The sequence below is a fragment of the Aquila chrysaetos genome, chromosome 3, assembly GCF_900496995.4.
Source record: "Aquila chrysaetos chrysaetos chromosome 3, bAquChr1.4, whole genome shotgun sequence".
NCBI classification, from domain to species: Eukaryota; Metazoa; Chordata; class Aves; order Accipitriformes; family Accipitridae; genus Aquila; species Aquila chrysaetos.
Genome location: NC_044006.1, coordinates 10,054,480 through 10,081,997, shown reverse-complemented (window position 1 = coordinate 10,081,997; position 27,518 = coordinate 10,054,480). Strand labels below are relative to the sequence as shown.

General features: G+C 41.2%; 1 protein-coding gene across 2 annotated transcripts in view; it reads right to left on the bottom strand.

The window, feature by feature from the left end:
• The window catches only part of PREX1 (phosphatidylinositol-3,4,5-trisphosphate dependent Rac exchange factor 1), a 173,598-nt gene extending 149,973 nt beyond the window's left edge, over positions 1–23,625 (bottom strand). For both annotated transcript variants that reach the window (XM_030009455.2, XM_030009456.2), the window contains exon 1: positions 23,202–23,625. In XM_030009455.2, coding sequence (XP_029865315.1) covers positions 23,202–23,366 — 165 coding nt within the window. In that variant the 5' untranslated portion in view covers positions 23,367–23,625. The remainder of the gene's footprint in view (positions 1–23,201) is intronic.
• Positions 23,626–27,518: the final 3,893 nt, after the last annotated feature.

The window sequence follows — 27,518 nt, the reverse complement described above, 5'->3', positions numbered from 1 at the left end:
GATCAGGCATATGCTCAGGCAGATCGTATCTTGCAAACAGATTTCAGAAGCAGACTTTAGAAAACAGCACCATCTGGATCAAATTTGCAACTCTATCCATAAATAAGAAGGGACAGCTTATGGCATCACTGCAAGCATATTTATAAAGTGTGGGAATATCAGGCCGAGAAGCAAGAGTACTAAGGGGAAAATGCTGTCTACAGGAGTAAAAAATGCAGATGTATCACTAAGAAAGTGGTGTGAGGAAGCCACTTCACAGCAAAACGAAACTAGCCAGGACAAAGATGACTGGAAATGAGGCAGCTGGATGCCAAGAACATTCAAAAAACGTGGAACCAGCCAGGTTCTGGAGCTAAATTGTAACTTATGAACAACAGGCAAATTCTTTCATCTGCACAGCAAGCATCCACTCTACTATGGTGCTCCTCTGTGCAGAGATAGCAGAGCCAGGCATGTACAGAAAGCTAACAGGCAGCATCTACTTCCCCCAGGAGAACCTGGAAAGAGAATTTCAATGTACAATTGAAAATGGTCCAGTGATTTATACCTTTGAGAATCCAGGCAATCAAAACATGCTGTTAATTCTTTTGACCCAACTGACTAGCCAGAAATATGGGGGAGTTGCACACTGTCCCAATTAGGAGAAAATTCTTAATTGTTAGGTGATTTTTTGTATCTACAAAAACACACAAAGAGGTGTGAAACAACTGTGTTCCTCATATGAGGGAGGATATTAGTATTCTGACAGTCATGTCACAAATTTATACTGTTGTCTTTTGGATGCTAAGATAGTTTAAATCCAGCTGATTTTTTTCAGGTAAGAATGAAATAGAAAAGGGAAGGACTTTTCTGAAACATTATGAATTTAAAGTATATAAACCAGCTCACTTAAAGAGACTGTGGCTAATTTTATACAAGGTGAGAGCTTCCAAACATGATATATGGATTGCCACAAAATCTGAACAGGTCACCATATTTACAGGACATATTTAAAACCAGAAAGAAAAGAAATTACCTGGCAAAAAAAGAGGATCTAGGCAATAATTTTACATGATTAATCTCCCCCAAATGTGAAACACCCACCCAGTATCACAGGATGTCCCCCATGGTACCCCTTCCTACCATTGGTAAAAGCATTGTAAAACTGGATTCAACACTCTGACTTTGGGAAAATTTGTAGCTCCAAGATTACTTTTGTTTCACTTGTTTCATTATTATTTTTCAAAAAAAGAATCCACACTTTTTATGTGTCTTTAGGGATTTCTTCTGTTTTTAAATATGCTTGGCTTTTGGAGAAGTTAGGGTAACTTGTTTAGAGTGGCTTAGGACTGGAGTGATTTAGGACTTCACCACCCCTTCTACTTGGTTACTACTTCGCTGCTGGAAGTTACTGTGCCTGCTCTCAGCCAGTTTGTGTGAGCTACTCCTTTGCTTCAGCACAGTGTCAGCCAGCTTAGTTCGAGGCACCAAAGGACTACTTCAAGCTAAACTCCCTAACTTTTCACTCAGATATATTCAAGAGCCCTCACAAATTTCAATGAGACCAAAAGGATAAGAGTTATGAATACATAAAGTAAGGTAAGAGGAAATAATCAGACAGGAAAGCTGCCTAAAAGCAATTAAGAAAGCCTTTGACTAATTCCCCTCCACTGTTTAAAATCAAAGAATGAAGAAAATCAGGAATATAAGAGATCAGAATGCCACCCTGTACACGAATGCAGGCGCACAGTATCTTTTACACTTATGTCAGCAGTCTGTCTCATTCATTCTCAACAAGAACTAGTTACAGATACTTCACAACATTCCCTTTATCCATTCCACTGCTTCATTATCCTGACTTTTTGAAAGCATCTCCTAATTTTCCTCAGTTGCTGCAGTTAAAACCCATTACTTCTTGTCCTATCAACTATAGACACAGAGAAGAGTTTACTCGCTTCACCTCAGCAACTTTTTCAGTCTGAGCAATCCAAATTCATTCAAGTTTTGCTTTAGAACATTCCTGTTGTTCTTTTCTGGATACCAACAACTTGGGAAGCTTATATACAAAACTTGACATTGTCCTGTTAAGCAAAGAACTTCAATAATAAAATGAATAATTTAAGAATCCTTTCAATTTTAGCTGTACAGGTGTAAGAATTTATTACTTCTGCCTGGTTTTTAACAGTATCAGATTAATTCAAAAGAGCTTTCCAGAATTTAGTCATTCTGGCTTTGTAACCCATTAATCTTTTTCCCATGTCCACACTGTCTCCTATAGCCTTCTTTGTCCTTGCATATGATGATTATGTCTGTCACTAATACAGATAAACAAAAAACAGACTATGGTATTCAGCTGTTTATCCAGTAAATGCTATGATCACCATGCTCATTTTCTAAGGACCAGAGCCAAGGCTGCATATGCCAACTAGCACAGCATCCAAGCAGTACATTCTAGGTGGCAAATCCAGACAGGGAAACATGGATTGGCTCCCTGCTCTTGTATATAAACACTCAGGTTTTGCACACAGGAAAGGGCATGAAGTAGTATGTCAGACAAATGGCATTTCAGTTTCTTCTCATGCTAATGGCTCTTCAGGTGCTTTTTAAGGGAAATGTAGATGTCAGTTTCTGAGTCTTCTGATTGGATTTTTTAGCCTTTTTCTTCTCTTTTCAAAAATCCGTTGTTTTAATTCTCTTCCACGGGCGTACCTATGCCTCACTGTGCCTACCCTTGGGTCTGCTGTGTGCTCATCTGTTCTCCAACAAAGCAAGCTATTACCCAGAAACGAAGAGAAATGCTTTCTTGTTGCTCCCTCATACCCAGCCCTTGGAGCAATCATGTTATTCTGTCTGAGTTATTTCTGCCCCTGAAGAACTGCTGGCCTCAGTTTCCTCCACTTATTTGTATATTCAATTTTTTTCTCTTAAAATTCAGAGCAGCAGGGATTGAAGTTTCTACTGTTCCCACCACTGAAGTGAATCTATACCTCCCTGACATTTTATTTAATGAAAGATTTACATAATAGTATTTGAAAAAATAGCAAATTTTTTGTTGTTCTTTTATTTTGATTTATTTTGTTGAAGAAACAGCCACTGCAGCTGGAGAATTTGAGACCTAGAAAGCAGATATGAGTTGTTGAAGAGCAGCAGCATCATCTAATATTTAGCACCACACTCTTTATGCATGAATACCCTCCATAACTCACTCCGGACTATGCCAAGATTTCCAGCTCATGCATGCTTTAGCAGTTGGTACCACACATCAATAGGTTATGAATTTGGAGTTATGACTGCTATGTAAACTCATAAATACTCCACTTGAATCAGTAATACCCAAGAATTCACTACCAAGAAACAAGAATCCCATAATTCTGCTACAGTCTAGAAGGTACATCCCATTAATGTATGCAAAGTATAATAATAAATGCGCAAAGTATATATGTGGTGTGGGAGAAACTATCCTGGCATAAGTTTTAGAAACTAAAAACATAAACACATAGAAAGCAGGAAACTTCTCCAAACTAGCAGCAATTTACTGCCAAACAAGATGTCTAGGTAGGATGGTGCCAGTATTCTAGCCAGGCCTCATCTTTTACTCTTCGTGGGCAGTAAGCAGGGTGCAGTACCTTCCTGCTGCAGGGCGTGAAGACCCCAGGCCCTTTGCAGGCAGGGACTTGCACACAACACCTCTTTTTGTGTGGGTACAAACCTAACTGAACGCCTTCCGTCTTCTGTTGTGTATTCACCACTTACTGCACAGAAAACCAGTTTCAGAGGTGTTTTAGAAATATTACCACTCCTGCTTTTGTAATACTGTTTGCAAAATGAAGTTTTTACATATATACGGAGACTATAAATTCAGCTGAATCTGAAATATGTAAAATACGTTATTTTTCTAATCTGTTCTCTTGCCATCTTCTTTACATCTTTGGGTATATACTTCCTTTATAAGCAAAATGACTGAGAACCTTTACATAAAGGAAAAAAAAAATATACTTTTTCTCAGCAGTTCACAGCTTTCTGTTTATCACCTTGAAGGTTAAAATAATAGAGTCACTTTGAAAATAGTTATTTTATATTATAATCACTATAGGGGCAGCTCCAATCAGTGCTGGCAAATGAACACTAAGGGCAGATGAATCCAGGAAAAAGCAGGGGTTTGTGCAAGTAACACCACAAATAACAAAAAAACCTGCCCCATGGCTCTGAAGATTAAATTAACAACTTTTCAGCATTCTCCCATAATCCTGAATAAGGAGACCTTTATACAATTACTTTCCTCATGTTCTGGACCCATGAAAACTTTCCTAGTTGATGGTATCTGAGATTAAAAACTTTTATATCTTTCTGTCTCATACTAACCATCCCCTGCCCACACCCATCTCTCTACAAGAATAGATAGAACACATGGAGAATTGGCATTTCATGATTACTCTCCATCTCTCTCCTGAAATATATTCTGCCTGACACCAATGAGAAATTCTTCATTGGGTATGAAATTCTGGTATGCACAACATACACACCTCATGTAGATCTCATTTCAGTGCTGATTAAAGAAAGATGTCGAAAGAGAACTTGCTATAGGATTTCATTGCACATCAGAACTTCACATTTGAAACTAATCTGAAATTGATATACATCTTTTCTTTTCCTTCTTCCTCACTCCTACAAACAGAATTAACTCCACCAACAAGGACAAAGTGTGATAAAAGGACTGCCTCATCGGGCACAAACAAAACCTCCATTTTCAGAAGAGTGCTGTTAAGGTGATCACAGAGCATCAAACCTTTTTCTTCCAGGTACTCCAAAGCAGATCACCCCTTTGGAGAGGCATCACAGAAACCTGACAGCACCACAGAGCCACATATGAAGAAGTATGTGCTGGAAATAATGCTGGGTGTCCCTAACTGGAGGGACGTTCCTGGTGGATGGCATCGTGCATCCTATCCAAAAGCTTCTAAAGGCAGCAGAGTTGCCCCCAGAAAAACAGGAAAGTTGGTAACATGATACTCAGTTGTCAAAGACACATAACATACAGGGAGCTTTGTAACTAGTTCATGTCACTGTCTGGTATTTAGACTGCTGGAAAAGAGAGACACTTTTTTCTTTAAGAAAAGATTTATATAATGATGAGTGAAGACAGAAATTATTCATTTAGCCAAATTCCACTTAAATGCACATTAGAATGGACAGGTAATACATCTCTAAATAAGAAGCTTTGCAATGAAAAGATCATGAGAATTCTGTCACTAGTGCCGCAGTTGGTGTATCATTACTCAGAAAAAAGTACACGGAAGCCCAAATTACTCTCCACATACCAAAAAAAAAAAAAACCACCAACAAACAAACAAAAAAACCCAAAAAACCAAACCAAACCTAACCCTAGGGAATTTGTTTTCACTTCATCCAAAAGTCTCAACCCTTCTGACCAATTCCACCAGCTCAGCTGAAACTTGCTTACACAGCAAATATAAGAAAATACCATAAGCCTAGAAAACAGAAGCAGGCTAAGACAGCACATGTTTCTCTTCCTCCTTTGAAATTGTCACTCAAATATAATCTGTATTTAACATTTCTCGATTCCAAAAAGCAAGCTCTAGTCTTATGGTGGAGGTTCCTTCCAGATGACCTCAGTGGCCAGCAAAGGGTTCGAAGAGCCATTAGAGCTCAGTCTAGATGCAAGAAGTCGTACAGCAAGGCCACGCCTGAGCTCTTCTACCCTCACAGCTACTGACCTCACCCAGTCCAAATAAAACCAATACCCATTGCGTACTGTCAGCCAGGCCAGGTATACATCATGAACTCAGACTTCCAACACAGGAGCTCTGGCAAATACTGTTTGAAAGCCCCCAGGTATCTTCCTCACCACTTTCCTAGGGTTTATTGTCTAAAGTATACGTGGCAAAACAGGCAAGTGCCTAATCCTCAGCCACTCCAGTTGCCATCCTACAGCTAACTATAAACTGTTAATTAACATGCATTTGGGCTAAAGACTGTGACTGTCATTTGCAAACTTATTTAAATGAGATGGCTGAAGCAATTATTGTCCTCTACTCTCTGTTCCTTCCTCTCCTGAAGGTTACACCTCTGTCTCAGACAAGGCTGCACAGAAGGTGCATCTGTTGCTTACGCATTGTCCTCTACAACTCAACGTTTAGGCATTTAAACAAATCACTGCAGCCTTTAGTCTGCGTTTATATATTAAGCTGTAAACTATAGCAGCTGAGGATACAAACCACAGACATTCATACCATGGGACTTCAACTTCTAGGAATGTGGCAGGGTAAACAGGCACGGTGATAACCCCACATGGTCACCCCACTTAAACATGCTTACAAACATAAATCAAAGCCCTAAGCAGTGATTCGGAGTACAACTGGTGGGACTATCCCCTGGTTTGGTCTACTGTACTCTAAGATAATGATGTGAAATAGGGATTCCAGGAGAATGGCATATCACATACACTGGCATTTCCAATTGTTTGCAGTGGCCAGGAAGCACTGAAATTATGATCCCAAAAGTATCCACAATATTAATGTTGTGTTCTGCTCTGCACCAACCAGTCCCAGTGGACCTCTGCATGTCCATCTCCTTTGAGCCATACAACAGTGTCACTTCCCTGCTCCAGCAGCAGGTATAAAGAAGCTGAAAACACTATGTTCTCTCTTCTCCTTCCCCTTGGACAAAGGTACCTCCACCCCACCTCATAAACTGCTGGAGTGGAGCAGAATAGAAATGTATGTGGGGACAATCAAGAATTTGTGATGTGGGAAACAAGACGTGACAGGATGTTGTACTGGTGCAGGGATGCTGAACTGAGTGGAGAAAAACAGTCTAACACCATCTTGGGCTACAGTACCCAACATACCAGGTGTCTCAAACATAAGACTTGGCTTTCTAGAAAGATTTTATCAGCTGGGGCGAGAGAAAAGGAATGTTCCTACTAGGGCACTACTCCACCTTCTCCAAACCACTCTCCCTCAAAATCTCACCAATCTCTTATTCAAAAGGTTCAATAATATCATGATTTGCAGAGATATGTTATGCTACTGTTTTTATTTTAGGCTAACTGTGTTAGTTTGCACATGGCAGTAGTGACCTGTGACAGTCAGAGCCGGTGAACAACAGTCTTTTTGGGTGAAAATAAGGAGAATTAGGACAACACCCAACAAGGGTGCTGACTGAAGATGCATCTTCAAAATTAATGAAAAGGAGGCAGCTGAAGCCTTGTGTGTGCAGAGAGGTGCAAAAACATACCAAAAATAAACCCTCCTGTCCCGAAGGATGGGTTTGTGCAATGAATTTCAGGACTCAACTACTTTAATTTGCCTTCAAACTTTAAGTCTGAACCTTGGAGCTAAAAAAATTACAGAGAAAGAAACTTCCTTTCTGTGGCATCTCTGAAGTTCCAGCTCCTCACCAAAAATCAAGAAGTGCAGGGAAGCCACGCAAGTGAAATGTTCTATATACTAACTTTCATAACTAAACTTTTTCCAAATCTCTCCTTGGATTCGGTTTGGCCTTAGACTGTTTTACTTTGCTGTAACAGACAGGCTTTTCCTAGTGAACACAGGGGCAGCACCAGGAGTACATTCAAACCACCAACATTTTCACTTCATTTCTGTCTTTTACACCCTCTGTGCTCAGTGTGTGCTTGATTGCGGAATGCAGGCTTGAACTTACTGCTTTAAAAAGTACTTCTGCATAGTGTTGAGAAGAGTTAGTTTCACCAGCTAACACATAACACAAGCAGACTAGGCAAGTGTGAAACAACCAGATGTCTGAGTGTTTGCACTTGCACTTGCTGAGATTCTAGCATAAGCACAACTGTTCAGACAACTGCTACTGAGTAATTCTGAGACATAGCATAGCTTCTTTATTTACATTTTTATTACTCACTGAGAGCAATGGCAAGCTGCTGACTGGCAATTCCTGAAGAGCCAAGACTTACATTCTACACTGTATGTTCACATATGACTACAGTAGGAAAATTCTCCTAGCAGTCTCTTGCATCCAGCAGAGGTACTCCCAGAATGGAAAACTTAATGCCTTACATCCCCACATTGATTCTTGGTCTGTGCACAGAGATTGTCAATACTGCTTCTGGTTATGCCTAACAGTCCCCCTGGAATTGAGCTAAGACCACCAGTTCATCAAGCACTAACTGCCAAGGACGTGTCAGCTGGTTGCCAGCAGACTGAATTAAAGAATTAAAATTTTTGTTGCACTTTTTCACAAAAAAAGATGTATAGCTTGTGTGACATCTTTTGCTCATTTTTTTCTCCTGAAAGAGGTAAGGAATGAAGACAAGATATTCAGTTTCGGTTGCTGGCTCTGTTACTACTTCCCCTGCAACCTTTGGACAAGTCATTTTGCCTTTCTGTGCCTCAGTTTCTCCACCTGCCAAATACTGGTTTTCTATTTTGAGATAATATAGCCAAAAAAGTGCTGCATAAACACAGACTAGTATCTTTATTCTTAATGCACTTCAAAGCAAAATTTTCCTCTTCGCTAAGTAAAATAACCTGAGACTTTTCTTCCAACTGGGTTAAGCTGTTTTTTGCTACCATGCTGTCCCAGCAGCTCACCCAGAACCACATTAAAACAGAACTTCTGTCATGCAGCCTTGCCTCCAAACACACACCACCTGGACATAGCAACTGCTGCCACTGCAATTTAATTCTTGCTTGCTGATTGCAAATTTCAGTTCCTCTGGTTGTGTGCTGTAAAAATTTTGATTCATACTTTACTTTCCAAATATTGTGGCTTTTCTTGTGCAACTGCTTAAGAAAGATGCCTTGGCCTCTATTGTGCAAAAGGATCTCTTATGACATGCATATGTACTGCATACACAGTATAACAGAAAAAAAACAATCAAAAGGCTGGCTGTTCTTTCTAGCTTTATTTTACGTCAAGATGCATATTAAGCTGTTTTTAAATGGGGAAGGAAACAGAGGTCAGAGTGAAATTCCCAGAGGTACCTTGCTGTTCATGATGTTGATATTCTATACACAGAAAATGCTGATACTGCAAGGTGACAGGCACCTGCTAGAACAGGCTAAGCTTTTCCACCTCCTCCTGGCTTCAGCACCCCGCAGGATAAAGTCCACAGAGATAGCAGAATCCTCAAAAGGTGCTCTACCAGACATAATGCAAAACAGAATATCATCCTAAGTAATCTTTCTTTTTAGCTTTTCCTCTGCTACTCTGTGTAACTGCAGAAAACTTCCAGTACCCTTCACCAACAAACCCATCCATAAAGCAAAGCTTCCTCAGCTTGATCTGTTCACCATGTTAAAATCCAGATGCAGCTGAATACATTAAATATTTAAAGAAAGAGAGGCTTAACAGTCAAAAAAATAGGAAAACACACATTTCTTCAGGGAGTGTTTTGCTGACTGAGTAAAGAGTACGAAAGCTTTGCCCCATTTGGCAAACATACAAAATACCCAAACCCAACCAACAACGAAAACCAAAGCAAAGTAATAAAAACTGTGCACAATTCTTAATTTATAACAACAGGAACTGCCCACAGCTGATTTTTCAGAGAACCATCATAGTTGGTGAATAGTGAAAGACTATGTAATGATGTAATATGTCTGCAATCACCTGTTCTAATTCCAGAAGTACTGACCTGTCCTTTTTGTCTTCTTCCATTCATCTACAACCAATACTCTTTCCAGTTGCATTTAGTTCAAAAGCCTTGACTATACCTTAAATTTATTGGTCCATTTTTGTTTCTAAATGCTTTTTGTTCTTTCTCCCTAACTTCTAAGTGCAGTTACTCTAGCAAATACTACTTGTGAGTGCTGAACAGAGAGGGAGGAATGCACTGAAGTGAAAAAAACGTGTTCAGTAAGATTATCCATCCTTGTGCAACAGCTTTGCAATCCACTACAAGGGAAGGCAATGGTAAACCAAGAATGTGGGTGCAATGTGAAGGTCAGAGGACTGAATGCAGCAGAATTCTAGAAATTCAGTAGTGGCAAAGCTAGAGGTCTGACTCTGTAAAAAGCCCAGCAAAACAGATACTGCAACACTAAATGCACTGGATTTTGTGTGCCCTGTACCATTTAATGACTAAGTTAAAAACTGAAGTGGTACTTTTGACTTGTATAAATAACTTAATTGGTAAATCTCACTTTTCAACTATACCTCCCCAAAAAATCATCTTTGGTCCATATAGCCTGAAAATCACTATTTATTTACTGACAAGTTTTCAGAACATGTTCTCGCATGTGAGCAAAACACTTGAGCCAGTGCAAAGAAGGAGACATGTATTTGCAACAGGGATAGTTTCCCATGTAAAGTTTTAAGAGCCAACAAAGGAGCCAAACTCTGGGAAAAGTGTCTTCCCAATATCCATCTCTCCTTCTCCTGTTGAGGGATCATGCCTCTGACAACTGAGTACTCATAGCAAACACATTTCTGCAGCTCTCTTTGGAAATCTGCCCCCCGTTCTTCCCTTATTTTGTGTCTTGTCAACACCCTCTCCTCACAAACAGCTGCTTCCCATCTGAGCTGATTTCTGAGCACAAAGTCAGTAACACAACAGAGACAGAACCACCAGCAGCCAGAGGGATATGAGCTAAAAAATTATATGCAAGTGTCCAGTGATTATCATTTGAAGCCTTTGATCTTTCACAATAAAAAGGGAAGTAAATAAAACAGAAATGAGCAAGCAGCACTTCATATGAAGGACCCAAGTGTTTTCAGTCTACAGTATCTCAGCTTACAACTGTTAGTAATGACACTCAGAATTAGGTAATTAACATCCAGTTCCTTTTCACACTGTCCTAAAGTAGTCCCCACCCATTCAAACTGTATTTCCTTTCTGTCTCCTCCACAGATCAAGAAAATAAAAGACCTCAAGTAATGACGACAACAGAGTCAGTAATGACAAAAATCTAAGGGAGGCTGACAAAACATATTTCCAACACTTCTGGCCTGGCACCTACAACTTTCACATAACAACAAAGCATCAGAAATAAACCCATCCGCACCAGTCACCAACACAGAAAAGCTAGCACTGGGTCTGGGTGTCAGCTCTGCCATGGGCATCACTGTTCTACCAGAGTCCTATTTTAGGAAGATGTGCCACTGTCTGGGGTGGGACCTGTACTAGTAAGCTATCAGCGCCAGAACATGGGCCTGAGCCTTGCAATTCTGTTAGAAAACTGTTAGAATATCTCCTGGCACCCTCTGGCCCAGGCCTACTAGCATTCTCCTAAACAATTCCCAGCCATGGTGCCAGCGTTAGGATGGGCCAAGGACCATTCCCAATAGGCAGTTTAAATGCAGCCATCCTACTTCAAGACTCGGAGAGTTCAGTGGTACAAGACAAGACCAGCTCATGCCAGTTGGCCTGTGGGCCAGAGAATAAAGCCTGGCACTGTTTTGTTTACTACATTTGTAGCCTAAGTCTCTTGCTTAATACAGGGCATTAACCACTGATCAGATCTAGCAAGACAGAAAAACTTTTGCCTCCATGCCTTCTCCTCTGTGACCTACACATTAAATAGCACACAGCCTGCTCATATATACCTACATTAGGCTTGTCCATTGTTCCCACAGCCACCCGGATTCTGTTTAAGAATCAAGTTTCAGAGTCCGAAACATTTTACCAAGTCAAAAGCTTTACAACCTTCTGCTATTGCCCCTTCAAACAAAATGAAAGGGGCTTCTTTAGCCACCTAGTGATGAGGTTAACAGCAAATGGCTCCCTGTGAGGTGATGAATTCAAAGCAGTTGTCAGATTAGACAGAAAGTCCCATGGGACCAGAGACTTTGCTGTGTAGCTAAAACCCACCCACCTATCTGAGATAAGAACTCACTAAAATGCAAATTCTTATCAGGAGTCTGTCCCCAAAGCAGGGCCCTCCACCAGTGACACAGGACACTTTGAGTATCAGGGTACTCCTCTCATTGTCAGCTTCCTCAGCCTCCAAAATAATCCCCAAATGCAACCTTTTATGTTTTCCCCTCTTTCCTGACATGTATGCCCCTCATGTATCCCACGACAGGTTGTTCCAAGTTACTCAAACCACACTAGGATGCCAGAAGCATGAGCAGGCAAAACTTTCAAGACAAAAGTGTTAGCACTGAAGTGATTTACTGTAGATAAGAAAAAAAGTATAAAAAGATGTAGATGATGTTGTTAGGCTTTTTTAAATCTAAGCCACTCTATCATATACAAAGGTAAACATCTGACAGCCATCCAGTAAAATGAGTCTCACAGGTTCAAAGCTGTTCCTTAATAAATTGCTCAGATCACAGAGACAAGCATCACTCCTTGGTGGCAACCTCAGCAGTCAGGGTCACCAGTTGCAAAGGACTGTGCTAGCCTTTCTCTTTAAAAAGTGGTCCACTCAGGGAAGGGGTGAGCATCATGACCTTTCAGTGATCAATATTTGCTCATTCTGACACATTAGGGCAAGACACACTAGCAGAAAGAACACGGGTTTGGTATCACTGGTAGTGACACTGGTTCACAATTAAACCCGCAGCCCAATTTGTGCAAGTCAAACTCCTAGCCCAATCACATCAAGTTTCACACCCAAAACATACAGCCAAGCAGTTCCTAATATATGCCTGAAGGAGCCCTGAAAATGTTGGCCCTAACTCTTAGACAGTGGCAACTAAACAACTGACAAATCCACAGGGAATATATAATCAGCACCCTGCATTTTAGATTGTTTGCTCCTTTTTTTTTTTTTTTTAAACTGGAAGTGTATTACCAGACCAACTAAATGATGACTAGTCTGCAAAGATTTTTAATGACTACAACACAGTGCTTCTTAAAAAAAAAAAAAAAAAGGTGCCCTCATTTTACATAAGCTAAGTGGTTTGGGAACCAACAAATTAACCTGTTGGCACAAAAACTGACCACAAGCAAAACCAGACGTACAAAACGAAAGTCGGGTTAAGAATGGTCACAAAATTTACTCTGTGAGTCATGAGACATCAGATAAGTTGCAGCAAGGTATTATCTGTATGGCTGATATACGTCCATAAAAATAATTATAGCAATGGCAATAGCAGCGAGATTGACCCAATATCCTTACATGAACATAAATGTTCCTTTAACTCCATTCTACAGTCCCATCATCTCAGTAACCACCCTAATCTTTAAATAATCAAGGTGTAGAAATCTATTGCCCTCTCTGAAGCTCAAAGATATATGACATAAAATTGCAGCTGTCTCCAGAGCTGTAGGAAGTCGCATTGCCAGCCAGCTTGTGACAAGTTCTTGTGCTAATAGCACCCGGTGAAAAAGCAGATGTCCTTACATAAGCATCATGATGCCCAGAATAGTCAATACCTGTCTTTCTGTCACTAGGTTTCAAGGGGCCTATCAGAGCTCCCATTCAGCTTTGGGCAATCACTATCTCATGGCTTGACAGATGGCTATCAGCTGTGTAAGCAATGAGTTATTCTTCTAAGGAGGAGGGCTCGTTAGAAAGAGCAAAGGAACTGTTTTCTTGCCACAGAGCCATTTTCTCTTACTCTGGTCTTGAGATCGGCAGTTCAAAGGGAGCCAAGGCTTCTTCAGATGAGTGGCTTCTACAGATGGGTAAAGGAGGCTGTATATGCAGGAGTCAGGCATTTTAGTCCAGATAACCACCCTGAGGTTCTCTCCCAGTATAGATCTGCAGTTCTGAATGTCCACTACAGTTTGACTCAACCATATGTGCAGAAGGCAGTGTTAAAGCTTTAATCAGGCTTGGCGAGGCAATCAGGCAGGAACCTTCATCTGCAGTAGTATTTAAATCCAAGACTTTGCTTAGGTCTTAGGCACGCTGTTGGTGCAACCCCCAGTCCAAGCCTCAGTTTGTGATCTAACAGGGAAAAAGTAGTAAAAGGTAGCATTCAGTCTTTGTATGAGACATGGCTTTGCATGAATTGCACTGCTCCACAATGAAATCTTTGTAGCTGATTAAGAAATGACATTGTTGCATATTTCAAATCTTTTTCTTGCCTCTAGCTGTTAAAGGCTGAGAATGCTGCAGTCATTCCCACTGCTAAATGGGAACTCTTCAAAATAGATAAGAAACATGATAAGATAGTGATGCTTCCAGTCGACCCTTCAAAGACACAGAACTGGTTGCTTCAACCCAAGTTAAAAACAGAACGCAAAATACTGAGGCAGAAACAGAGACAAAGAGAGGGGCAGGGCAGGAATGGATTGAAGCCACCCTAACAGAGGAGGAAAGAGCAGCCACCCTATGCCACAAGTCCAGCCCTACTTTTTACATCCTTAATTCAAACAGCCTTCATGCACTCTGAAATAGCATCACCTTTGATTGCACTAATCAAGGGATCATCTGTCAATTCAGAGTATTTAACAGAAATACTGCTGTGTAAATATGGATTAAGTATCCCACCACAACACAAAGACAATGGTAATAAGCAGCATTATTTGTGAACTACACATGCTTTCATGTCATCTAAAGCACAAAACAAAAGGGGCTGGCTGAAAGACGACTGCAAAGAAACCTTGCAATGTAGTCAGAGAAGAAGCCACAAGATACAACCATTCAGGACAATTTTGAAAGATTTGATCCAAAACAGATTTCTGCAATCATGGCAATTGCTATTTGCAGTGGGGAAAAAAAAAAAAATCTGCACAAACTAGATGAGTCCACAGAATATATTTCCTAATTTCAAGAGTATCTCAAAAAAGGAGATGAAGTGCAGGAGAGTTGAAAGTCTTTGCCACAGTAAAGGCCACAGTAAATCCCCATTTCGTGCAAGAAAACTGATGGTAGCCTCTGCAGATAATGAAGGCCAAGGGGATAAGCAGATATATGTGGGTCAGCAGTACTCTCTCTGGTGGCGACCAGTATTGACTGCCATTGCACAGTGATTTCAAGCATCACCAAAGTCAAAACATACATTATCATTTACATCTTAAAACACACTACAACAGTGTAAGGCCTTTACCAAGAAAACACCCATTGCAGGCTGAGAATCCATTTGAGGCTGGAAACAAAAACAACAGAAAAGAGATTCTACAGCTGGAAAGAAGAGGGAAATTCACACATAGTCCCTTATATTTTCTTGCAAGTGCCTGAAGGAAACAATAGGCAGGCAACAGAAATAAGTAATTTCTCAAAAGCTTCATCTGTCACAGACTCATCTGGATGCCTGCAGGCAGACACTGCACTTCGGAGATCCTGCTTTTTCAAGCCTTAGATACCCTCTCAGAGTGGGATGCCTCTGGGACTGCCAGGATCTGAACATAGGAAAGCTGGCTTGAAAACACATCATTCTCTTCCCCTTAAGGAGGGTTCAGTGTTGCCTTTCCAGGGTACACCCCAGAAGTCTAAATATTAGACTGCTCCCATAAATCCTCTATGCAGACACCCAGTCACGGTCACTGGTATAAGCAATGAGTTGTCCTCAAATACAGGTACAAACTCAGATAAATCTTTCATAAGGCTCCTGTGCTATGATAATACTCCTGTGTAATGTACAAAAAATGTTAAATAATCCATTCCCTCACTCGGTACTGCTAAAACCTTGGGAGTGTCTTGTGCCTGTGTTTTGGGCACTAGAGTTCAAGAAACACATAGATTAGAGAATCCAAATAATTATCAGAAGTAAAATTAAATAGTTTTTGAGAAAAAAAGTTAAATAATTTGACAATTTAGTCTAGTCTGAAACGACATGTGAAAACATCCATGGAATACTTGAGGGATTGATGCAAAGAGAAAGAGATCACCTCTGTGCTCACTGCAAAAAAAGATTAGACATTATGTTAGGCATTAGGAAGACATTTCTAATAAGGACATCCAAACACCAGGATAAATCATCAGAAATTACCATCCTTTCAGATCAGAACATGATGGGATGGTTTATCAAGATCCTCTCCGAGACTATTTTTCATGATTCTATCATATGATGTAAAATTGTAGAACCACATTTCCCACTCCTGCAAAGCAGTACTCCTGCCTATGGCACAAACACTGCGTGACCTGGGAAGGGGAAAATTAGCAAAGTTCTAAAAGTGACTTCCTATAGTCAGGGACAAACAAGGTCCTGTAATGGGTATCGGTCTGCTTCCTGCAAAAACCAGCCAAAAATCGTGTAAAATCAAACATGTATTCAGCTATGTGCAGAGCAACTCACTCAATTTCTGCTGTGATGCTTGTTTCACTTTTTGATCCACATGCCCTTTCCTACCAAAGCCCAGGGTCTCTGTCCCTCCCTTATACTCACTCAGCTCCCAGACTGCTATTGCAAGTGAGTTTTGTTGCAGAGGCACCACCGTGGCGTGGGGAAAGCACAGGGCAGCCAACCTTCCCCCCCCCCCCCGCCCCAAGATCTTGACACATGTTCAGACAACAACTGGCATCCTTGAAGTGAGAGGGAGGGACAAATGGCAAAAGGACTGATTGATGGTCATCACTGCAATTCATAGGAAGGAGAAACATAGAGCCAGAGTCAGGTCAAACACCTCATTCTGAAGGATGTAAAGAGACCAAAGTAGACCTGACATGAAGGGTAACAAGGGTCAGATGCACACCAAGCTGGAATGAACTAAGGGAAGCAAAGAGAAAGGAGGTTTAGTTCTCACCTGTGTGGCAGTAAACTTATGAAACTACATAGGGGATTTACTGACATTTTCTCATTGTGGACATTCTGTGAGAGTGCAAGAAGAACTAAACAGCTTTGTTCATACAAAAAAATCTACTGTACTCCTATATATCTTTGATTTGTAAAGCCTCACTGCAAAAGGCATGGGCTGGTCTCACAATTTTCCAAGTGAAAAATGAAGCTCGGACACGCATCTCGGAGCGGAAGAGAACCTGGGAATTCTGTATCCTCCATCCCTGCTCTTAGATTCCATGGCTTGTAAACTGGGCTCTGCAGACCACAGGCTCAGATGAAAAAATATTTTCAGAACTTTCCCTTTGCTTTGTTTTGCTTTTCTGTTTTTCACTTCTGCTTCACTTTCTACATCCAGACTGTTTTCTTCACATTCTCTGTATCCACAGCAAAAGAACCTTTTAATCTGTTTGCATTTCAGCCTTTAGCAGCTAATTTTGCACTACACTTAGTCTGAATAGAAAACTACTAGCAGAATTGCCAGCCCCAAAACTCAAGAGTCATAACACAAGCCCCTAAAAAAAAAAAAACAAACCTCATGAGCATTTATGTTTTGCAATGTTACCTCTTCAAACTTTGCTTTACAAGAAGGGCTACAAACATGCCATTTAAAATGAAAGCTGCAATCTTCCTCAATTTACGTATGTCAGGAACCAGGCTTTTAAGAAAAATGTCCCACGTTGTTAAGACTCAGCAGTAGAAAATCTTGATCATTCACAATCATTAACAACTAGCTCTAGGGAACTGTATGTGACCAACTGACCAAAACAACAGAATAGCTAAGCTAATTTAGATCACTTCCAAAGAAATTTCCTTTTCCATCTCCTTCCTCTCCCCAATTGCTCTTTTAGCTGTCTCATAATAAAGGAGCAACATTACCCAAACCATATGGTTCACCTTCCAGAATCAGAGTTTATCTCTACCTACTGAGGATGAAACAGGCAAAGAACAGGGTAGGACAGGAAACCACACCTCACAGCCGAGACAAATGGTCTGTTTGCTACTCTGTCTGAGCACCAGAGCCCTAATCTTGGATGCAAACAAGACTGTGAAATATGAAAAAAAAAAAAAAAAAAACACCAAAAAACACAAACGCCTGTGATGCTTATCATATTTCACGATGGGCGGAGAGCAAAAATCCAGAGAGACTAGATCAATTGCAACTACAAAGCAAGCAAGAAAAGGGAGCATAACATAAATATTTTGAGTCTGTTGTAGGATGTGGGTTAATTTATCTGATGGCACGTGTCCTAACATAACTTATTTATACAATTGATAAGATGGAAAAAGACGTCTAACCTTCATATAAAAATAAAGGATGGCATAATATTAAAACCTAAAAATAGTCCTGGTACAACTACTTATCCAACTTGATACCTGTCTGATAAGGACAGTTCAACTTTCATACTATTTTCATGCCTGCACAGAACACACAGCAATTGCTCAAGCTAAAAGTACATCCTGTCATTCTGACATCAAAATTTACAAGTTGGTGGTTTATTTGGAAAGATTAAAGAGCCATATTTATATACAATGTGGAGAATAATTTGGCTTTATATACTTGCAATTACCTAAGCTGTGGGAGCTGCATATGCAGGTTAGAGCTAAGTGTTCAGTGAAATTAAAGGATGGGGGGGCGGGGGGAAGATGTGTATGCAACAAAATACCTACCTTTGCAATCTACTGTATGGATATTTACTGTTACTACACTTTCACATGCAATTCATATGATTATATCTACAAACTGGTAAACCAAACCTTTAAATACTGACATCTAACTGTTGTGTACCCACTATTCAATCTATTTTTAGAATGATGGTCAATGAGTACATCTGAAATTGCTCAGGGCTCCTGTGTTACCTTACTTGAAAGCTGGTCTTTAATTACTGCAATGTTAGTATCACAGATTTGACTGGGATTCTGTGGAATGACCATGCAGCATTCAAACAAACCACAGCCTTTCTTTTCTCAATGAATTGTCTGTGACTTTTTCATGCAGATTGACAACACAGGCAAGAACAGATCCCTAGAGAACAGGCAAGTTTAAGGGCTAAAATGTGCGGACATCGCACCTCAGCACCCAAAGACTCTTCTGTCAGCCACATACTTGTGCAAAACTGCACACCACCAGACAGATGCTTTGACATTTATCAAAACTAAATTATCACCTGGTTTAATTTTGTCACATAGAAAAGAAATATTTACAAGATCACATACAAAATGTAAACATTTCTGCATACATTACAGAGAGTTAAAAGAGGCCAAAGGGAGGCAAAGGATTAATTGAATCTTGAAGTCTGGAGACTGAAAATCCTTATGGTTTATGATCTCACCAGAGACTTACAACAGAATTATCTGCCTTTATCTCTTTGAAGTTTATCTTGCTCCATCAGTAACTTTTAGTAAAGTTCCATTAGCTTCTGACAACTTTCCACTTTGCTTCATATTTGATCAGTAGTTCTTTAATGACATTGGCAGCAGTATGTTTTCATCCATTCCCTGTAGTTCTCCCTGCTGTTTAAAAGGTTTGGCTGTGTAATGAGCCTTTATTAATGAAGTTAGTAACATACCTGCATAACTGCAGTATTATCTATTAATACTCCTGATTTGCACAGCATTTCTTCAAGGAGGATTCCATATCTTGCAACATCATACCTGCCTAACAAAATGGCAGCTGAGACAGGACACAATACAGCACATGCATATTCATAATCAAATCTGTAACTTCATCAACTGTAAGCTGGTAGAAAAAAGTTTGCCCTCTCTCAGCATGGTAACTCCTCATTTTGAAGCTTAATCTAGGAAAAGTAACACTATCAAAATCATTATATGCATGAGTATCATATCTGTATTTATTACCATTTAATATAAAAACCAGACTCTGTTTAAAGAAAATAGCTATATCCCTTGGAATTATCATCTCATCTTGTGAGATCTAGAACAAACCACAGAGAAAAGCTACTGGGTTTCATTCTCTCCAAAGTTCTGATACATAATACTGTAACGCGACCTATCAACAGGAGTACCAGAAACTAAACAGGAGCAAAAATGACTAGGAATGCCTTCTTGTGTCCAAAATTCAATGGAATAAAAATGTTACAAACAACATACACGGTGAAAAATTAACTGGATGTATTAAACCTAACAGACTGAATAGCCTAATTTAGCTGTAGTGGCATGGGACATCTAAGTTACATCTGCAGATATAACTCCATTTGTTGGAATTGCTTGAGGTATGAAATATAACAGATTCTAGAGACTAAATTTTATTTAAATAGGTAAACATCTGGAGCACTTTTATTAAATGAGTACAAAACTCACAGCAAAATGTTCTTCATGGTGACTAACACAATTTTTATTTTAAGAAAAGAGAACTCCATGTTCTGTAACTTTAATGATACCCACTTTATTAATCTATGGAAGCGAAATAAGGACCACAATCTCTTAGGCAAAGCAAATAAGGATTGAATCCTTATGTTTATAGCAAACCTACTTTCCCTGTAGCTTAGCAGTAAAAGGTTTCTAAGCATACAAAAAAGAAAAGAAAAAGGAAACCTTTCCTTTAACATGGTCACATATTAGCCTTCTAGAAAGGACCAAAATACTCTTAATAAATCAAAGTTACTTTGATTTATTTCCAAGTCCATAGTATTAAATACTTAAGAGATTCTTTTACATTACCAGGGAACACAGGAAGCTGCTGCTAGCAAGCAACCTTAGTGCTGTGAATAAACCCATAGAATTTAGTTGTTTGCTTTTTAAAACATTGTTTATTGAGAATACTTAATGAGGACTTGGGCTTCAATAGCAAATATTTAACAAAGAGCACAAATTTCCTCACCTAACCTTTTTCTAAAGCACCACTGTCCCATCCTACTTAGGGAAAACTCATTCTGATGATAGAAAGATATGAGATTTAGCCTTCGTTTATTTATCAAAGCTATTAAAGTTTCTTAAGTAAAGGAACCTGTAACCCGTATATCTCTCATCTCATGTTTGACAGGAGCAAGTTTCCGTAAGATCTGGGAACTGCAGCTGTCTTGCACAGAGGAAGTGCAGTCTTTTCTCCACTACAGCCAAAATTGCTTCTGCAACATATGGAAGTATAATAAATTTCAGTACAATTCACACTATGAAAAAAAACCCTAACCTCACCCAACCACATTTGAGTGTTAACTAGGTGCATTACCCCAGAAAGTGTAGTAGTTTATGTTTATTTTGCACTGGGTAAGTGCTACTCGGACAGAACATGAGATGGTAAGAAAGAGACCCATGGGGCAGAAGCAGCAGTTCCTATGCAGTAACATCAGAGCACTCAGGAAAACAAACTCATGAGAGTAAAGTGGACTTTATTTGTGAGGCCTAAGTAGATTTGAGAATACAGGGTCCCAGTGCTACAGCATTACTTTTAGTAGTGTCACAAGGCAAAACTTTGCCCTATAACTGCCTGTAATTTCAGTGATTAAATAGATTATATTATCCTTGCATGTCATGTCAGCTGCCCAATGTAGGAGGCAGGGCAGTATTCTTTCCTTTGCGTTATCTTGTTAGAAGGTATTAAGTTATGGCCATCCACCAAATTTATGCAGAAAATATTTCTCATTCCAAATTTTATTTTTAAAAATTTCATCCCACTACTGTTCTCTTTACCCTCACATACTGCTGTAGATCCTCATTCTCCTTTCCTTGGTGCTAACTCCATTCAACTACTTGAATGCAGTTGTACAGAGATTCAGCCCATAAGAACTAGGTCAATGACTGAAGAAACTGTCATTATTTAGGACAGCACATGAACATTCAACACATGCTTAAAGCTAAGCCTGTGTGTGAATGCTGTTCTAAACCAAGGTCTAGAGATAGGAAAGACCCTATCCCTCAGAGCTTTATTAAAGCATAATTGCCAAAACACAAACTGCATAGGGGGGTAAAGCTGCACTATCAGAATCAATCCCCCAAGATAATACTACAGCCAATCTACACCTAGTAGCTAGTGAACTGTGAAGAGACTGTGAAGGGCTCTGACTGTCTGCAGTGCCATCCTGAGACCACAGCCAAGCATACTCTTGTCCATATCTTCTCCTACCAGTACCTAAGCCATATTACCCACTACTGCTCTCATGAAAACTGCCAAGTTAATGAATATAAATAAATAAGACTTGGTTTGGGTTTTAATATATGAAAATCCCATTAGTTAACACTGTGAATGCATTTAGCTGTAAGAACTGAAGCTAAAAATATATACAGCTTGAATCTGTATTCCAGCCTGCAGCTGACAAAATCTCAAATTCAGTACTTAGGACAGAGGAGTTTTCTTAGGGTTTTTGTTTTGTTTTGTTTTGTTCTGTCTGTAGGGTGGGGCACTTCTGCAACTTGCAGCTTTTTTAAGAATCTCCTCACAGTGAGACAGAATCCCAGTTCTGAAGGAAGCTAACTGGCACTTCACTCGGAAGCTTTCTGAAATTAAAGACTCTGAGTTCAACTATTTGAGAGAGAAAAGGAGGATTTAAGTAGAGACTAGTTCATAAAGCAACCACATCCTCTTCATTTATCTTTTATGTTAGACAGTTTGCCACTTGGGTGAATCTGAAAAACTCTGAAGACAAACTGATTTTAAAAAACAAACAAACAACCTTGCCAGAAGGATAAGTAAAAAAGGGTCCAGGGTCTAAGCCCATTTAGATGAAATCAGGGTTTAGTACTTATCTAGCAAAACACCAGAAAGAGTTTCTGCCCTGTCCAATCTTTTAGAAATCTCTGCAGAGACTTCCCTTGCTTTGATTCTTGATCTCTGTGTGATCAAATAGTTTATTCTTCTTTTTTTTTATGGTGTATCTGTTATCTAGTAACTTTTACTGCAGGCTCTTCTAGTTATTTGCAGGAATGTGGTGGTGTGCTGATGAATTTCACATCTAGAGCCTATATCAGAAAAAGGAAATAGCCAGATAGAGTTTTACTTCTGAACTAATCTGTGGATAATTTCAGAGGCGGGCATAATTGTCTCCACATGCATAGACACACCCGGCCCAATCACATATTTATGCTTACCATTAAAGCAAAATACATATAATATTTATTTATAAATAACAGGCAGCAAGGGTAGTTTCCAAGTGGGTGTTAACAGCAACTTCTGAACGACAACAACAACAAAAAGGATGAGGCATTCTGAAAAGCAGATTCATTTCTGGATCCGTCCCTGACACCCTGCAGCGAGGCAGAGACACCCGCGTGCTTCCCCCGGCCCAGCGGCCAGGGCACCGCCAGGATGCTGCGAGAGCCGGCACTTCCATCGCGCCGGCGGCAGGGTTTTTCCTCACCGGAGGAGGAGAAAACGCGGTTGCTGGCGGTCTTGCTCTGCCCACGCCGGACCCTCGCACACACCACCACCCCCACCCCCCAGCCTCTCCCGCAGAAGAAACTCCCCCTCGGCGGAGCGGGCCTGGCCCCAGGCACTTCCCACAAGTTGTGCCAAGCGCCGCCGCGCCGCCGGGACGCTCTCGCAGCCCCCGGCCCGCCCGGGGAGGAGCCGCTCCGCGCCGGGCCGGGCCTCCCGCCCGGCCCCCCCGGTGCTCCTGAGGGGGCTTCCCCCGCCCGCGCCCCGCGGCGCCGCTCACCGACTGTAGGAAGTGGAGGGTGCCCACGTAGTCCCGCTCGGTGCTGAGGATCTCGTTGAGGACGCAGAGGCGGAGTCGCAGCTGGCGGTCGGTGTCCTTGGGGCAACCGGTGGGCTCCGCGGCGCTGGGGGCGCCGGGTGGCGGCGGCGGCGGCGCTTCCTCCATGGTGGCGGCCGCGGGGCGAGGCGTTCCGCTTCCCCGCCGCTCTCCTCGGCCGCCTCAGGAGCCCCCCATGGCCGCGCGGTGCCCGGCGCGGCTGGGCAACGGCACCCCCTGCCGCCCCCTCGGCCCTGCCTCGCCCGCGAGTGGAGGCGCTACAGGGGCCGGTCGCTGAGGGGAGCCCGGCTGCGGGACATGCCGGGCTAGCGGCGCGGCGAGCGCTCAGCAGCGAGGCAGCGCTGAATGAGGAGAGAAGGGAAGCCCCAGCGGCGGGGGGGGGGGAGCGAGGGGCGGGACGGGGAGGGTGAAGGCGGTGGAGCCCGGCCCCTGGGGGCCTGGCCGGGGCAGCGGCCTGGCGGGGCGGCGAGGCGAGAGCGCGGGCGGGCGGGCGGGCGGTCAGGGGGCGGGGCGGTGGCGCCGCGGAGCGCGGCCTTACACCCCCCCACCCGCACACCTACACCCCCCCTCCCTCACACTCGCGCTCCCTCATCTCCTCACACCACACACACCTCACACCCGCCTCACACCCGCACCCCCTCACCCCCCCACCTCACACCCCGCACTCCCTCACCCACACATACCCGCCTCACACCCGCACCCCCTCACCCCCCCCACCTCACACCCCGCACTCACGCATGCCTCACACGCACACCACGCACCCTGTGCTCACATGCCCCATTCCCACGCACTTCACACGCCATGCACTTGCAACCCCCCACACCACGCTCACACACCACACGCTACATTCACCCAGCACACCCAGACACTGGACTCACACACACCCCACACACCACATTAACACAGCACAGGGAGATAAACACACCACGGCTACTTGCACGTACAGAGCATTGCACCGAAATCCACGGACACCCCTCCCCTGCACAGCGCTGAGGGGTGGACACACAAACACAACTCGCACGCAGAAGTACATAGAGGAATACGCACACCAGAATGTACACAAGTATGCAGAAATAAGCTATCGCAGATTTCCATGCCAACAGAGAATATATACGACAAACGTAAGTGCTTCACTGCTGTGAATCAAAAATATGGGGTTTAAGTTGGTTGAAACTGCTTGTGCAAAGTGAGTGCAAGGCATAAGGGCGGGGGGTGAACGGGGCAAATTGCAAACAAAAATAGACCAAGTTCTGCAGTTCAGTGCTGCTCCCACTGACTTCCAAAAAGCTAACTTGACTCATACCAGTGGAGATTCTCTCAAACATCTTCATTACACCATGAGAAATTTGCCAGGCTTTTGTCAAACTACAAATACGTATTTATTGATTTTGAATTAAGAAAAAAGTTGCAAGAGGAAATTTTAAAAATGTTAATAATGTGAACTTTTAAGTGGCATAAAGATAGAGACACTTATCAAATCTATTACCTTAGACACTAACACAAATAATGTAATAAATCATCATCTTCCTCAGGCTAAAACAAAATACCTCTTTGGGTATTTTGCCTTAATAGTGACTTTTTTCTGTCTTGACTGATCTTCTTTATTCTAGTCATCGAGTTTTCTATTCAGGAGAAAATGATGGCAGTCCAACACATACAACAGTCATCTTGAAGGCTTCATGGATATCATATTGCATTAAATAAAAAAACAGCTCTTCAGTCAAGATATAGTTGCAGCAGGCTGCAGGTCTGCAATATAAAGAAAATATCAAAGATGCTTTCAGTCCTAGGTGTGGAAATTGCCTTTATGAAGTAACAATAATATAATACTTTGCCACGTCTCCTTATGGAGTAGCCTTGGGTCAAGGTACGAAACCTGCACCTTCACAAAGGTGACTCTTGTGATACGTTGTAATACCACTTTCTGCAACCTCATCAACGAGAAATGTTTCCTTCACTCTAAGTCAGTCTGAAACACGATTGCTCAAATGGGAAGAAAAATGTGGGAACGCTCATCTCCTTAAATGTAGGGAGTCTGGGGGAAAAGCATTGAGGGGAAGGGAATAGCAAGGGATGATTCTGGGGTTTATGCAGATCTCAGCTGTACTGAGGAGCGCTGTGGGAGATGGAAGAGCACCACAGCGCAGGCCTGAAACAAGGACAGGGAAGCAAAGTCTTCAGAAGGTCAGATTAGACTCTAAATTCACTGGTTTTCTTTCAAGTTGTTTATGTTTAACCTTTTGTTTTCTTCTGAAAGTCACTACAGCATTTTCATTTATTTACACAGTGTGTCTCCAGTTGAAGTCTTTTCAAAAATCATAAAATGTTTTTTCTGTTTGGGGCAAGTGGCAATACTGTCTTCTAAAAGATCCTAACTGTTTAAATAACAATACACTGTTAGGAAAAATCAGCATCCCCGAAGCTACGCCCCCACCCTGTGGCTGAATGAGAAAGTTGTTTAGTTATAAACTGCCTCAAAAGTGTTACAATAATTTAATTTATGTAGCAAATGCTGAGACAGGAGACCATCACAGAATCAGTAGGGTGTTATCTGAGCAATGCCTGAACCACTGTGGTGTGCATGCCTTTTTGTTGACATTGTGTATGAGCTACTTTGCTTCAAAATACTTCTTTAGCTTTATTGTCAGCATTAGAAGCATTACTATGTAAGGATTTTTAAAAGGATGTTACTTGTGACTGGGAAGATTAAAATGTTAAGAAAAAAGTTTACATTAAAATTAAAGGGAGATTTTTCACTCTTTTTAGAAATTGTTTTCTTTTAGCTGTAGGAAAATTCAGTTTGGTAAAGTCCGAATTATCTCAGATATACACATAATCCTTACTTTAGAACGGGTATTTTATTAGTTGCTAGCATGTCTTTTAATTTTAAAAACAAAAATTTGTAATTAGCCAGTAAGCTCTTTTATTTTTAAAGGGGTATTGTATATTAACTGAACAAAGCTTCAACTGAATATATGTTTCTTCTAGCTCATTTTCTTTTAGCTTTTTCATTTTTTAATATTTTTTAAAAGGAAGTAGTTTGCAACTACTGTTCAGTTTTGAAGAGAGTTTTTACTGCCAATATTTTTTTCCAAGTGAGCACTTCAAAAGCAAACAAAAAATGCTGCTGCTTTGTAAAACAGTCAGGGAGTCAATTATCAGGAGGCTGACATATCAATTACCATGAAATTCACCATCTTTCGTGAAGATGTAATTAATTTACATGTGCTTGTAAGTTGTTTGGAGCTGCTATATTTGTACATTGTCTACCACAGTAGCACCAAGGTAGTAAGGTCTCTACATGGTATCACAATACCAAGGAATATAATCATCAATTACGTATTTGTCTGCATACTGGCTGTATTCACTCTTGTAGGAGAAAACATTATTCACTATTGGCCCACTGAAGGCTCTAGAAAAGCTCCCAGAAAGTTGTGTGGGATGTGATTGGGACCCTATTTGCTGTAGAATAAGATTTAGAAATCCAGAGTGATTGCAGAATTTGTTAGCTTACACTGATATACCCTTTAGCCTCAGCAAGGAGGATTTGATAAACCACCCACCTGCCTCTTCCACACTGTTTTTTTTTTTTTTAATTCTCCTTTAACCGTTGTTATTCCCTTCTGAAAGGAGTATCTATCTGTTCATCAGGCTTCCCAAAAGCATAGCGTTCAGAATTTTGCTGAAGTTAACAGATGTTCTTTCTGCTAACTTTAGGAAATCTTTAATCAAATCCCTATTTCTGGCTTATCAAAAAATTGCCACTCATGCTTGGCTTCAAAGTGACTTGATGACAAAGGCAAATGCTCAAGTGCATTGCACATTCTGCATGACCCTTTGTCTGTGCACATATTGTATATATGATTTATATGAACCAATCCCATACATTTATTTATTTTTGTGGTGCTAAATAAACTCCAGCCTCACATGCTTTGATTTATGAAAATGTTTATACAGCTTTTCAGTGGAATTTAGTACACTGCAATTTCACAGTTTATTGTACCTCTCTGTGGTGAAAAGCATGTGGACAATAAAGAGTGTTGGGTACAGTGTGCATCTAAGAGACAAGGTATCTGAACATTACTTTCCTGTATTGATCTCCACTGAGTCTATGTGTGTATGTTCTTATTGCTGTGTTAAAAGAGTCGATGAATTATAGGTTCCCGTATGTTAGTGTACAAGGTGGTTTGTCCGCTTCTCTTGGTGAATATGGGTCTCGAACAGTCCACATATGGCAAATATGTCCACACATATTTGTGT